The sequence below is a fragment of the Silurus meridionalis genome, chromosome 2 (genome assembly GCF_014805685.1).
Source record: "Silurus meridionalis isolate SWU-2019-XX chromosome 2, ASM1480568v1, whole genome shotgun sequence".
In the NCBI taxonomy this organism is placed as follows: domain Eukaryota; kingdom Metazoa; phylum Chordata; class Actinopteri; order Siluriformes; family Siluridae; genus Silurus; species Silurus meridionalis.
In genome coordinates, this window is record NC_060885.1 from 30,793,632 (window position 1) to 30,808,155 (window position 14,524).

A 14,524-nucleotide genomic window follows, 5' to 3' on the forward strand; every position below is an offset into this window, starting at 1 on the left:
AAAAACTACTTCCAAAAATATTCAGCTTTGATATTAATGAGTTTTTTGTGTTCATTGAGAACATGGTTGTTGTTCAAATTAAATCCTCAAATAAAATTAATCCTCAAAAATACAACTTGCCTAATAATTCTGCACTCCCTGTATATATATATATATATATATATATATATATATATATATATATATATATATATATTCTCTCTATAGATATAGCATCTCCAGAACTGCAGTTCTAGTGGGATGTTCCTGGTCTGTAGTGGACAACATCAGTAGGGGGACCAACATAATATTAGGCAGGTGGTCATAAAGTTATGCCTGGTTGATATATATATAGTGGTGTTTGGATTATATAGAAGTGTTGGATCCTGATTTATTTATTTTTTTGCATGTTTATCCCTCTTTAATGTTTCAGATCACCAAACTGATTTAAATATTAGTAAAAGATAACACAAGTGAACAAAACATGCAGTTTTTATTATTAAGGGAAAACAAAATCCAAAACTGGCAGGAGGAAAAGAGGAATGCCAAGGAGGGGGTTTATGGATGTGGTGAGGGAAGACATGCAGGTAGTTGGTCTGAAAGAGTCAGATGTAGAGGACAGGGGAATATCTGCTCTATGTATATAATATATATATATGGACTGAAGCAACCTAATAAACTACGGTCGTTTACAGTGCCAGGGCTGCATGATGGTGAGTGACTGTCCAGAACATAGCGGTTTAAAAGTCGGCCAAGTAAACCAGCATCTGAGGCCAGGAAGGTTTTAATGCAAATTTTAAACTCATGGTGATAAAATCTTATTTATCTGTTAGAGTTATCTAACAACTGTCACTCAGCCAAGAAATACGGCATGTCAGAATTTAATGTCAGGAGATGGCGAGCCCAAAAAGACAGTCTTAGAAATGCTAATACACGTTTTCAAAGAAAATCTTACATCCGGTCCTAAAAGCGCTTGAAGAAAATTGACCCACAAGTGTGTCAGTGCGTAGCCAGTACACATATATATATACACACAACAATCACATCCATCATCTCATGTTAATTCAGTTTCCAGTAATTTTTTTATTCAAAATAATATGTAAATGAATCAGAGTAAATACAATAAATGTGTTAAATGTGTAAACGTCTGTGCCAAATCTTTTTACTATGGACTTTTCAATAATCAAGCCTGAGTCCACAGTAGGAGTCCGATCACAGGTGCATTAAATAAAGACTAATTTATATTTGGATTTGATTCGGCAAACTTAGGTCAGAATCAGAAACAATGTTAAACAGCTGGCAAGAAACTGGGAAGATTATAGCATAGAATTGGCTATTTTTTTTCCTTATTTTCTAAACTATTTTTTTTCTAGTCAATTCCTAAGAGTTGTGTTAAATATATATTTAACAGCTTAAAGTTTGCATCTATTTGCCTAGGAGATTGAGATTTAGCTATTTCTGTAATTCTAATAATAATAATATGACTGATCAGATACTTATATCTTAAGAGTTGGCGAATAAAATAATGATGAGTGCATTTTTCTCTAATATATATATAAAAAAGGGAATCTGCAAGAGTGAAAGAGAAAGTTTATAGGACTGTGGTGAGACCTGTGATGATGTATGGATTAGAGACAGTGGCATTGTGTAAAAGACAGGAGGTGGAGCTGGAGGTAGCAGAGCTGAAGATGTTGAGGTTTTCGTTGGGAGTGACGAGGATGGACAGGATTAGAAATTAGTTTATTAGAGGGACAGCACATGTAGGATGTTTTGGAGACAAGGTGCAGGAGGCGAGATTGAGATGGTTTGGACATGTGCAGAGGAGGGACATGGAGTATATTAGTAGGAGAATGCTGAGGATGGAGATACCAGGAAGGAGGAAAAAAAAGAAACCCACGAGGAGGTTTATGGATGTGGTGAAGGAAGACATGCAGGTAGTTGGGGTAAAAGAGGCAAATGTAGAGGACAGAGGGGTTTGGAGACGGATGACCTGGTGTGGTTTATTTTATATATATATAAAAAATGTTGTATCCGCTTCATCTAATTGAGAATGTTTTGGAGCTCCCCTTCCTAATCCTTTTTTTCAGCATTTTGTTCATCTGTAGATTTCCAGTGTTGTCAGCGTTCATCGTGTCCTGCTGTCTGGTCCAATCACTTCACTCTTTAGCACTCATTAAACTCCTGTCTCGGCATCTAGGCCTCTGTATTATCGGCTAATACGTCATGTCAGGATTTGAGCGTCTCTCGAGTCAGCTAATCACACTTCTCATCTGAGTGGTACCCTGAGCGATGATAGACAGATGGCTGGAAACGGGCCTGTCACAAAGCGTTTGCTTACATTCAGACGTGTTGATTTATCTGTTGGGTTCTGCAACGTGTGTGTGGGGACGAGTTTGCTCCTGGGTTCTCGCGAATTCTGATTCCGAGACTGAATCACTCACGAGTTTGATCCGACGAGCGCAGAAACATTTTTCAGTTGTCATAGAATGAGAACGTCGAAGCATTTCACTGCATGTCGTACTCCGTGTGTACTGTATGTGACAAATTAAATTTGAATTTGAATTTCATAACATGGCAACAGTGTGAAGTTCAACCCTAAAGTTGATTATTTACCCTATTTATTCATTTATCCAATCAAAACTAGTCTGAAATCTCTACGTATTTTTTTTATAGTTTTATTGTTTTATTTTCATTGGTTTCGGATTTCATTTTCAGTCTGCACTGCAAAAACCTAGTCAAGATCGTTTTTCTAGCCATAAAAATCGTATTGATCTTATTTTAAGAATAAAATACTATGCAAGAGCAGATTATGTAAGTTTGTTATGACTGTTTTAAGATTTTTTATCCTTTTTTAGTTAGTAAAGCTTAAAGTTGGTTATTTCACCTGCAAATTGAGCTTAATTGCCATCAGAAACATTATTGAGGTATCTTTTATCAATTTATTTTAGCTGTAATAACTGGTTTGAAGGTTGCCAGTAAAAAATGCTCAATAATCGTCCTTAGGACTTGTTTTATGTCAAACTCCAATCACACATGGCAACCTTATAGCAAATTATAAGACTGCAGTCTTAAGTCAGCACAAACTTTCCAAACATTATCCAGTATGGTTATTTTATTTTTAACTTTGTTCTTTATACAAAGTATTTAAGACTTTTTGCGAAGTTGTTGTGTAGTTTGATTTCTATTTCTCATGTCGAATATCTGTCAGTGTTCAGTAATGGCAAAATACATACAGTATTGTTTTATGTTGCAATAAGTTTAAGTATTTTCAGAAGCAGTAAGTAATGATTTTGCCTCGTTTTTGCACCGTAACTACTGTGTGCCACAAGACAGTTTCCATTTAAATCAATAATTGTCGACAATACGCACGTACGCGTGATCTTGATTTTAATAGTAATCTTTGTTTTTAATGCTTTGTCTTATTTTAAGACAGAATAAATAATAATGGCTGTTTTTTAATTAAAAGGAATTCTCTTGTTTAGTAAATCTAAGAGCGTTTTACACAAATTAGAAAAGCAAACTGTTGAAAATAATCCAAAAGATAGTTTTAAGGTAATTTGATTAAATCGACTGTTTGGAATAAGTGTTTTTATGCTTATTTGAAACGTATTAAAGCCTGGATATGTTTTTCCTATTTCAAGAAATCTTACCCAGTATAATTATTCTTACTGCCCTGGAATTCATTTGACTAATTAGTCTGTATCTTCTTTAATCACTTCTTTTATGTTTGCGTTTGACTCAAATGATTTGAACAAATCAGACAAAAAAAAAAAAAAAAAAAGCAAAACTCTGGCTCTTTGTTTCATCAGGCGACCGATGAAGACTCTCCTCCTAATAACGACTTGACCTACTCCATCATCTACGCCTCTCAGTTCCGCAGTTTTTTCAGCATTACCATGGTGGAGGGCTACGCAGGTACGTGCGCCCCGAGCTACCTTCCCTAACTCACAGCCGTTAAATTAAACTCGGTACAATGTCAAATGAAAGTGATTAGCTCATGGTTATGCATTCTTAAGCTCGACGACCTATGAGATTACAGAAGACTGCACACTCGGCTCAACCTCTCAGGTTAAACCGGGGCCTTTACGGATTAATGTCTATTTAGATGATGCGCATATGTGTTGCGTTTTGAGTCTCCGAGGCTTTTTTGACATTATATTAGGATTCCTTCCGTTCCTATTTTTTTCTCAGTGATCACAGTGAACAGACCTCTAGACTACGAGCAGGTTCCTGGTGGAATGATCTATTTGACGTTGATGGCCATCGATGGAGGAGCTCCACCTTTTAACAGCACTGTCCCCATCATTGTGGAGCTGTTTGTAAGTAATTTACACTCGCACAAATCTTAAAGTGTATAGTTATAAATAAAATATGGATTAGAGTAAAGTGCAGGTTGAAGAATCAGGAGCAAATCAGTGATTGGGGTCAGGGCCGTTTCTAGCCTATTTGACTCCTTAGGCAAGATTCGTCTTGTTAACAAATGGCTCCGCCCTTCCACCACAATGCTTCACCCCCACACCATACAAATCCTTCACATCCTTTGATAAAAAAAGGTTAAACACGTTTAATACGCATTGCAAAATTGTATACATATACTGTATATTCAACTTCAGCAGAAAAAAAGATGAATAAAGGGAGGGAGAGGGCGACTGCGAGGCAGGGGGCACTCACTGGTGTCCTCTCACCAACCCCCACCATCCCCACAAATGGTGCTGATTGGCCATGTATCATTGTATAAAAGAGACAGGGACAGAAACAATCAAAAATTAATAATCATGGGACAAAATGGGAACATATGAAATGTCCATAGAAGGCAACTAAAGCTTAGACTCAGACTTAAAGATTTAATTACTTAAAATGAAAACACGAAACGACACAATCGTCAACATTTTTAGGTAAAAGCTTTAATTTAAATGTAATTTTATTATAACACCATGGGCAATATAGCGTTATATTTAAGCTAGCTAGACAGATTCTGGATGGACTGTCCTAAACTCCAGCTTATCCACTATTCAACACTATATTTAGAATTTAGAAAAAAAAAAACACTCAGTAGCCTGTAGGGAACATGTAAAAAAAAAAAAGGAAAATAGGGGGCAATAGTTTCTTATTCAACAAAAATTAATCTGGAACGGATTCACCAAAGTTAATTATTTTGGGTCGTAATATATTCAGTGGTCACAGAAGAAAAAAAATCTTTTTCATTGTGATAAATGCTTGTAAAGGTTAGTTGATTGCTTGGATTGTTCTTTCCAGACAGTTTATTAAATAAACCAACTTACACTACTAACATGAACTAACCAGAAGGCTAGAGAGCTTTTTTAGTAGTGAGAAAGGAAAAGCAGCATCTGTTATGTCGAGATCACGAAAATTACGTTGTGATACCGAGAATAGAGCGAAAAATACATTATAACGCGTGCCCTCCTCATTCTTCCATACGTATATTATATTCAATTAGAATAAAGCAAGTAGAGGAATGACGTATGCAGGGTTTGTGTTTGGTGTCTTCTGCCTGCCGAGCGTATTTTGTGAATATATGTGTGCGTGCGTTAATTGAGCTCCTCTCTGAACTTTTTGGAGTCTGCAGGCCGAGTTCATGAACCCGTGAACATTTCTCTCTGACATTTCCTCTTCTTTATTACCATAGTTATGATTAGACTTGCTCCAGTTGCTGCAGACCGGCAGGAGGGGGTCAAGCCATTTAGTCAGCTGTGTGTTTAAATGTATGTGTGTGTGTGCGTTTGTGTGTTAGCAAGATTGTCAGTCACTATGTGTATTCTTTGTTTTTCAACCATGATTAAAGAGGAATACAAAGAAAGGCATGACGCTGCATTTACCCGTTAAGTTCGTCACGGTTTTTTGAGCTCCTTATTGAAGGCTGAAATGATTCAGTGACTTTGGCCAGCTCCGGCTAATAGCGCTTTGAACTCTTTTAGAAAATAAGCCTTTTGATTTTTTTTTTTTCTTTTTCTTTTTTATTTAACCCTTACCATGCGCTTCAGTTCAGTTCAGTTCAGTCAAAGCCAATTTCCAGCATAAAAGCTCTCTCTTAACAGGGAAACCACCAGCCGGGCTTAGCGATATTCCGTATGTGCTGCTTTTGCAAATGAATCCTTATCAAAATGTTTGCATTTTATTCTAAAGGATCATGTGGCTGTATGAGAGAATGCAGTATATCAGTTCTACTACAGCCCACATTCATTATCGGGAAGAATACAAAATCTGTCAGATTCTATTTTACATTATTCTTCATTAATAAGTGGAAAAAGTTTGTTCTTATTGCCTGTCACTAGCAGCAAAAAACACTACACACATGTAGCAACATGGTGTAGTTGCGTTATTATTTCTAGTTATTAGACAGTGTTATAGGTTTATCTGAAATGGGGAAAATGAACACAAAATCAGGAAAAATGAACACAACTGATGCTTTTAATAATTGCGTTATTATTTCTAGTTGTAGTAGTTAGACAGTGTTATAGAGTTTTCTGAAATGGGAAAAAATGAACACAAAAACATGAAAAATGAACACAGCTGATGCCCCTCAAGATCCTCAAAATCTCATTATTTGCTCTGTTGTTTTTTTTAGGATGAAAATGACAATCCTCCAGAGTTCAGCCAGTCCTCGTATATTGTACGGATCTCCGAGAACATGGTTGCAGGTACGTTTAGAGAACCAGGTTCAAAGTGAACACGAAACTCTGCTCAAGTGGGAGATTTCACCACGAGTGCTTCTCCTTTTCTTTGCGCTCATGGTCCATCAGTAATTCCCACTTCCTTAGTTCGAGTTGAACACTTTTGTTCTGTTGAACCAATCAGATGATGGCTTTACAAAGGGGAACGACTTTTCACAATAAACAAATCTCTGTGAACATCAAAAGGAAATGCTCGTCAGGGTGGGAATAAATCAGACATTGAGCGTCGCTTATTAAATATTAATAATGGATAATTAATAAATTGTAAAAAAAAAGAAAATCACTTTTCCCCCAGCAAACTGTTACAATTTAGATTCGTGCATTGAAATTCTTTATAAACAAATAACCAGTATAATTGATAACTATAATTAATAACACTATAATTAATAACTTGTGATTTCAATTATAAAAAAATTGTATAAAAAGTTTCTATTATAATGTAAATGTATATAATTTATACTTTATAGAATATATTGTAAATATTATTGAAAACTTAGCCATTATTGTCAAAATAGCTAGTAACAAAAGTGAGTACACCCTTAGTGATTACAGCTGTACATCATGTAACCGTGCAAAGCCTATTCATGTTTTTGTCTGCTTGACAGGACCATACAAATTTGTGTATCTTGAATCTGCAGATGTTTTTTTTTTACTATTTATAATCCTTAAAATTTATTTCGTAATGTCTGTGAGATCTAGGGTTAGGGTTAAAAAATTTTTTTTACATTTTCATGAGTGTTTTGTGGTGTCCAAAAAACATTTCACCCTTAGACATGCCCCTGTGTACCAGCTGAACATGCGAATAATCATTCACACGAACTTGTACAAGTCGAGACTACTTTAGACTGGAAATTAAAGTCAGACACTCGACGTGTTTTCTGTGCTCGTCTACCCTCATCTGTCTGCACTGTCATTGTGGACACAGGTTTGTCTGCTCCTCCTCTTGCCCCTGCTTGCTTCTGTTTTTTTCCTTCTTTAGTGCTCACATCACTTCACGGCTACGTTGTGTATTGGGCGAGAGGTTTCGCTCAGATTGAGTGTTCAGCTCTAGAGCTGCTTGTCATTCATATGCATTTATTCATTCGATGCTTTTGTCCCAGACAATAGATCTGTCTCCAATCGCCTGAGAAAATTACACTGACACTGGTCAGTGTCTGCCAAAAGGCCCATGCTGAGCATGTGTGTGTGTGTGAGCGTGTGTGTATGTATGTGAGAGTGTGTGTGAGTAAGATGTGCGCACTGTAGTTGTTTCTCTTTTAGCGGACCAACTTTACATATAGTGACAAAAAAATGTGTCTACAGTATATACAATCCAATTCAAAAATATTGGGACACTGTGTAAACTGTAAATAAAAACACAATGCAATGATTTGCAAATCTCATAAATACATATTTTATTCAGAATTAAACACAAAAGACAAAAATAAGGTCTTTTTACATTTTTTGGAGCAACAGGCCTCAAAAAACTTGTGAAGAACTGGGCCAGGTTTACCACTGTGTAGCATCACGTCTTCTGTCTGTATACATCTGCGAACTGTGGAGACCAGCTGCTGATGTTTTGGATGAGGAACATTGTCCCATATGTGTCTGATACAGGATTCAAGCTGCTCAACAGTTCCGGGTGTCCTTTGTTGTGTTTTTTGTTTCATGATGCACCAAATGTTTTCAAATGGTGAAAGGTCTAGACTACAGGCAGACCAGTTCAGCACCTGGACTCTACTAATACAGAACCATGTCTCATACTGTAGATGCAGTATGCAGTTATCCTTAAAATGGTACATTTCCTCAGTTGAAACATTGGATATGTTTTTGATGTTTTGTTGTGAGTAAAATGTATGTTTATGAGATTTACAAATCAGTGCTTTCTGTTTTTATTTACATGTAACACATTGTCCCAACTTTTTTGGAATTGGGGGTGTAATGCTGAGTGTGGGATGGAGAGAATTTCATTTTGTGTGTGTGTGTGTGTGTGTGTGTGTGTGTGTGTGTGTGTGTGTGTGTGTACAATTTTACTATAAAACTGTGTGTGTAAGATGTTATGGGACCTTATTGTGAATGCATAAGTGTGAGAGTTACATGCACTTGTGTGTGTGTGTGTGTTAGTTGCTTCGGTGGCATGTGAGATTGTGGCGGCTCGTCTAGTTTGGACTCGAGCCGTATTGATCAGAGCCAGTGCTTGGCTTGCTGCCTATCTCTCTCTCTGCCAAACTCCCCGATAATCCGAAAATCCATAAACACTCTCGGCGCCTGACTCATCAATGCGGCTCCGAGTCGCGATTTTACTTCATCTGCTTTTAGAATTCTGTCATTTTTGCCACGTGTTGGTGCACAGGGCGTTTTCTGTCGCACTCTATCGCTATTATCTGCCGCTGTTATTGGCTGCACTCCCATAAGCTCATTATCAGTCAGAAGGGTTCGACAATAGTCTCTCTCTCTCTCTCTCTCTCTCTCTCTCTCTCTCTCTCTCTCTCTCTCTCTCTCTCTCTCTCTCTCTCTCTCTCTCTCTCAGGGGCGACTGTGTTATTTGTGACAGCAACAGATTTGGATGCTTCCAGAGAATTTGGCCAGGCCTCGCTCATTTACTCACTGCAGGGCCCCTCTGAATTCAGACTGAACACACGCTCAGGTGAGCGTGCACACACACACACACACGCACACACACACACACACATGCACATGATTAGTGCTGGAAGAGACATGAGATAGGTATTACTCAGACATATTTATTAAATTAAATGATTAATCAAACTAATGAAAAAAGCACTTTGGATTTTTTTTTCAGAAAAAAGTCGTGTCCTTTCCTCGATCTGGATTTTGTTGAAAAAAAAAAAAGTTTTACACAACGAACCAGATCAATCACGTGACATTTTGATGCGATTTTTCTTTTTTCAATCTTTTTTTGTCTTAGCGATAACTAAACATTATATTATTTCATAAGACACTTTTCATGCATTACAACGAAACTACTGAAAGCGCAGCGTTGACGATTTGACCGTTCATGGTGATGTTCATGGTAACAAGCGCTTTGGGATGTAACTGTTAAAGACTGTTAAAAAAAAAAGATTATTATGTATAATCTATATAGTATGTGCCAAGCCATTGGTCAAGGTCAAAGTTCTATACTAGATGCTAAAAAGTTTAATTTAGCCCTAAAATGTGCTCTGTGCTCTGGTTCCACTTTAACCCAACTTGATCAAATTCTTGTCTTTTGTTCCTCTAACGGGGGTCCTTACGACCACCTTAAAAGCCATTCTGATACATTATAAGCTGAAGTAAAGTTTGTTACTAAATCGCTTTTATTACATTGAGATCGATTACATTTTAGTAGAGGCCCAAGGGAATTATTTTTTCTTGTGTAGACATAGGAGAAGAACATACCCAGAAGGCATTGTGATTTATGGCTGTTTCGTCATAAAACAATGGGGAAAATGCGATTTAACGTTCGAACTGAATGTAGGAGCAGCAGCTATAATGTCATTACCCGAGTTGCTTTAATCCAGTCTGCAAGCTGACCTAATGGAATGAAATCAAAATGTCGTCCTTATGAGCATTGGCTTGGATGCAAATTGGATTAGTGAATCATTAAAATAAGAAAAACCCTTTATATATGTGTACGTGTGTATATGTATGTATGTATGTGTGTATATATATATATATATATATATATATATATATATATATATATATATATACACACACACACACACACACACACACACACACACACACACACATGCACGCCCTGACCACAGTGTTGAGGGCAGGTTTCAAACGGGATTGGAATGCAACGTGTTTGTGTGTAGGAATGGTCACCACTAGCAATGATGGATGGGAAGGTGAAATGTTTGTGTATTTTGTGTGTGTGTGTGTGTGTGTGTGTGTGTGTGTTTACAGGGGAGATCACCACCACTGCTCTGCTGGATCGTGAGGTGAAGTCTGAGTACATTTTGATAGTGCGAGCTGTGGATGGAGGGGTGGGGCCTCTGCAGAAAACCGGCATCGCCACGGTAATAGCACAGTGCGACATGCTTTCCTTTTTGATATTCGAGATGTACTTTTGATTTTGTCTCCTGTGTAGTAAATAAAATAAATTTAATAGTAAATGAGGAACAAAACAATTCAGTATTTTCTCTTATTGGGAAAATAGTTGACTCAGCATTGTGTTGAGCCACGTCACAATATTCCACAGTTCTTCCACACCAAACCCTAATTATTCTATTTCTTATATAATATGAGGGAAATTGTGTGAAATGTTTGATAATCTGGTAGAAGAGCCATATACATATGAACTACTACTGTAGATACATGGTGGATTTTGTGGGTTTTGCTCTGGGAACATTTAAAGGTGCTACACTCCATGGGTAAAAACTTTTGGGATGCTGTTCCACAAACAGTTACCACAAGTCTGGAGGCAACCACAATTGTATGAGATGTCTTTGGACGTGTTAACATGATATTTTCCCCTTCACTTAAACCTGGAAACCCAAACCTGTTCGAGCATGGCGATGACCCTGTGCACAAAAAGACTCCATGAAAATATGCTCTACATTGGCTGGAGTGGAAGATCTTCCGCTATATAGCTCTAACCCACAACCTTATTGAACACCTTTGAGATATATGTGAATGCTGACTGCACCCCAGGCCTCCTCACCTCACCTACATTAGCACCTGAATTTACCAACACCCTTGTGGCTGAATGTCTCAAACAAATCTCCACAGGGACACTCCAAAATCTTGAAGAGTGGAGCTTATTATAAGAGCAAAATGGGGACATTTGGAATGGGATGTTCAAAAAGCACTTGATCAGGTTTCAAGAACCTGGAACTACTCAGAGAACACTTGAGGAACCCGTTCCTCAAAGTATAAAATAACTAGATTTTGTGCCTTTTTTATATTATGCTATATTTTGTATACTTCTAATAAATATTTGAGGTGTTTTTTGTGCAGGTCAACATCACTGTCTTGGATATTAATGACAACGCCCCCATGTGGCAGGAGGAGCCATATCTCGCTAATGTTGTGGAAATGAGTCCAATCAACACCGATGTTATCTCTGTGAGTCCTTGCTAATTTCATGCTAAACATCCAATTCTATCAGAAAATACACTGTTTTTACTTTTGAGTTTCTGGATATTTTTATAGATTACTTCCTGCACTGTGTTTGATTAGAAAAAATTCAATTCGTGTAGTACCTCTTAAATAGACTTCTCCTGCTTAAAAAGGTGTCCATGCTAGCCCTTTATTGCCCTTTCATTATGTTCTGTTATTGATGTTTATTTGCCAATTAAACCTCTTTGTATGTCCATTCATGAACATGCCAACTCGAAGCTTAATTAAGAGGTTCAGGTGACTAATCAAAATGTAGCCTGGGGTGAACTGCAGAGGTAATTACCCTATCACGTCTGGAAAAGAATTAAATGGCTTTTAAACAGTGTGTGTGAGAGTGTGTGAAGTAGGGAGGAGCATCTCCATAATTAAGGTCTATGCGATTCGCATCTTGATGCATAACCAACGATAAGATACATTAAAGATACACGTGAATCAGATTCCAATTCATCCCAATTACGATGCAATTACGATCAGATTTCGATTAGATTCAACACAATGCAATACGATTCAATCAATTTAATAAGGTAGATAGTTTGATTTCTTTGGTTCAGACGACAGTCCGCAAATCATTTTACTTAAGTGCCTTCTGACTTTTAACGCAAGGCATTTTCACACACACGCCTTTGTACTGCAAAAAAAAAGAAAGAAGATTCAATAAAACCAGACGTATTTTATTCCTGTTCTGTCTCCAGAAAGAAACAGCTCTACCTCTGCCATGTCAATCTGTTTTCTATGTAAGAAATCAAATATTGGTAAATTTCTAAATGATAAAAGTATAGCGCAACTACTACTAATTATATTTAAAAAAGCCTGTAAATTGTTTTTTACTGATGCAAATATTTAAAAAATACTTTTTATATCGATGTATCACATCTTTAACTTTTATGCCGATGCACAAATGCGAATCGGTGACTCTATCTATTCCTAGTGTGTAGTATGGAGTATGAAGTACACACTTTTACTGTTGAATGTAAACTGAAAAAGGAGGCCGCCTTTTTTCATGACCCGTTTTTAAAAATGATATCAATTTCGATTCTGCTTATTGTCATCACCTGTAACTTATAAAGCAGCCTCAGTACAATCCTCTGCTCTGTTTCATTGCCAATAGCAATACATTTTCAACCTCTCAGACTGCCAGGATGCATCAGAGTTTAGATTTAAATCATTCCCGAAATCTGAATATTTAAACTTCCACTGAGCGAAGCATTTAATAAGGTTAAAATCTGATTACATGAAACGTACTTCGCCTTTTTTTTTTTTTGTGCACATAATAATCATTATAAATATATTTCAGAAGGAATGGAAGGGTGTTGATTAAAGGGTGTTGCTAAGCAGGTTTCATGTAAAACAGAAAAGATTTATATAGGTTACAAATGCACACTTGTACTGTGTGTGTGTGTGTGTGTGTGTGTGTGTGTGTGTGTACTTTTGAGAGAAAGAGAGATAAAGCAGAAAAAATTGTAATTACAATCCAACTCAGTTGAGTGAACTTTAAAATACACTGCTTTCTAATGTTGCTTGTAAGAGCATAAGCTACATTTAGTGCCTACTCAGTTTTCTCTCTCTTTCTTTCTCCCCACCCCTTTTTAGTACCCTTGTCGTCTTTTTCTCAATAATTGAAGACTGAAAGACGCTCTGTTTTCTCTAATGACCAATTAGGCAATTTGCAGCATTTCTGCGTTAGTGCTGTGAAGCGATCGCCTCTTTAAAAATGTAACAGAAAGGGTTGAGACAGCATTGTGCTATGCCTCAAGGCACAGAAATCTCCCATCATGCCCTTTGGGTGGGTTAGGTGCCTACCATTCGATTTCGCCAGGGGCCAAAGTGTCAGGACAGTGTGCTTACCACCCTGTCAGCCACTTATTTCTGTCTTTTTCTTTTTTTTAAGGTACTGGCCCTGGATGCTGATAACGGTGAGAACGGGACAGTCGTGTATAGTATCAGTCCAGCAAACCCTTATTACGTTATCAACAACAGAACCGGTAAAATCCGCACCAGTGGCGCCGTGCTGGACAGAGAGAGTCTGGATCCTCGAGCTGCCCAGCTTATGAGGACTATTGTCATCTCGGCTACTGATCGTAAGTACAGCACACACTGTTAGTCATTCTGTCTTTTAGGGGGAAAAAAAACAAACTGATTTTACATATTAAATTATTAAATAATTCCAATACAATTCATGTATAATGAAATTGTTTTTGGTAGTGAGACCAGCCTTTATATAGCAAATGCAGTGTTGCTTTTGTCCCGTCCATGTCCCATTGACTGAGTGTCTGATTCTATAATCGCTTCTCAGCCCCATTTTTCTTTCCTCTTAATGATTTCTTCCACCTGAGTGGATTTTATGACTGAACAGAAGTCAAGATTGAGGTTGTCTATTTGTGTGTGTGTGTGTGTGTGTGTGTGTGTGTGTGTGTGTGTGTGTGTGTGTGTGTGTGTGTGTGTGTTTGTGTGTGTGTGTGTTTGTGTGTGTCTACTGCCCTCTTCAGGTGGAAATCCGCCACTGCGCTCCTCAGCCAGCACCACAGTCTATGTCAGTCTGCTGGACCTTAACGACAATGACCCCACTTTTCTCAACCTGCCGTTCATCGCCGAGGTGCCCGAGGGGATTCCTGTCGACTCGTCTGTCTTCAGGGTTGGTTCGGGTTACTCAGTCTAGTTTTGTTTCTTGAGCATGCATTGAGGATGAGCAATGTGGAAAAATATATCACAAGATATTTTCAAATATTCATTTTTGCTTTTGTTGC

At 37.6% G+C, this 14,524-nt stretch overlaps 1 protein-coding gene across 4 annotated transcripts in view; it reads left to right on the top strand.

The window, feature by feature from the left end:
- Positions 1-14,524, top strand: part of cdh23 (cadherin-related 23) — a 239,459-nt gene that overhangs the window by 163,908 nt on the left and 61,027 nt on the right. For all 4 annotated transcript variants that reach the window (XM_046836156.1, XM_046836155.1, XM_046836159.1 and 1 more), the window contains 8 exons: positions 3,789-3,894; positions 4,171-4,298; positions 6,566-6,638; positions 9,181-9,297; positions 10,566-10,678; positions 11,619-11,726; positions 13,669-13,858; positions 14,267-14,412. In XM_046836156.1, coding sequence (XP_046692112.1) covers positions 3,789-3,894; positions 4,171-4,298; positions 6,566-6,638; positions 9,181-9,297; positions 10,566-10,678; positions 11,619-11,726; positions 13,669-13,858; positions 14,267-14,412 — 981 coding nt within the window. The remainder of the gene's footprint in view (positions 1-3,788; positions 3,895-4,170; positions 4,299-6,565; positions 6,639-9,180; positions 9,298-10,565; positions 10,679-11,618; positions 11,727-13,668; positions 13,859-14,266; positions 14,413-14,524) is intronic.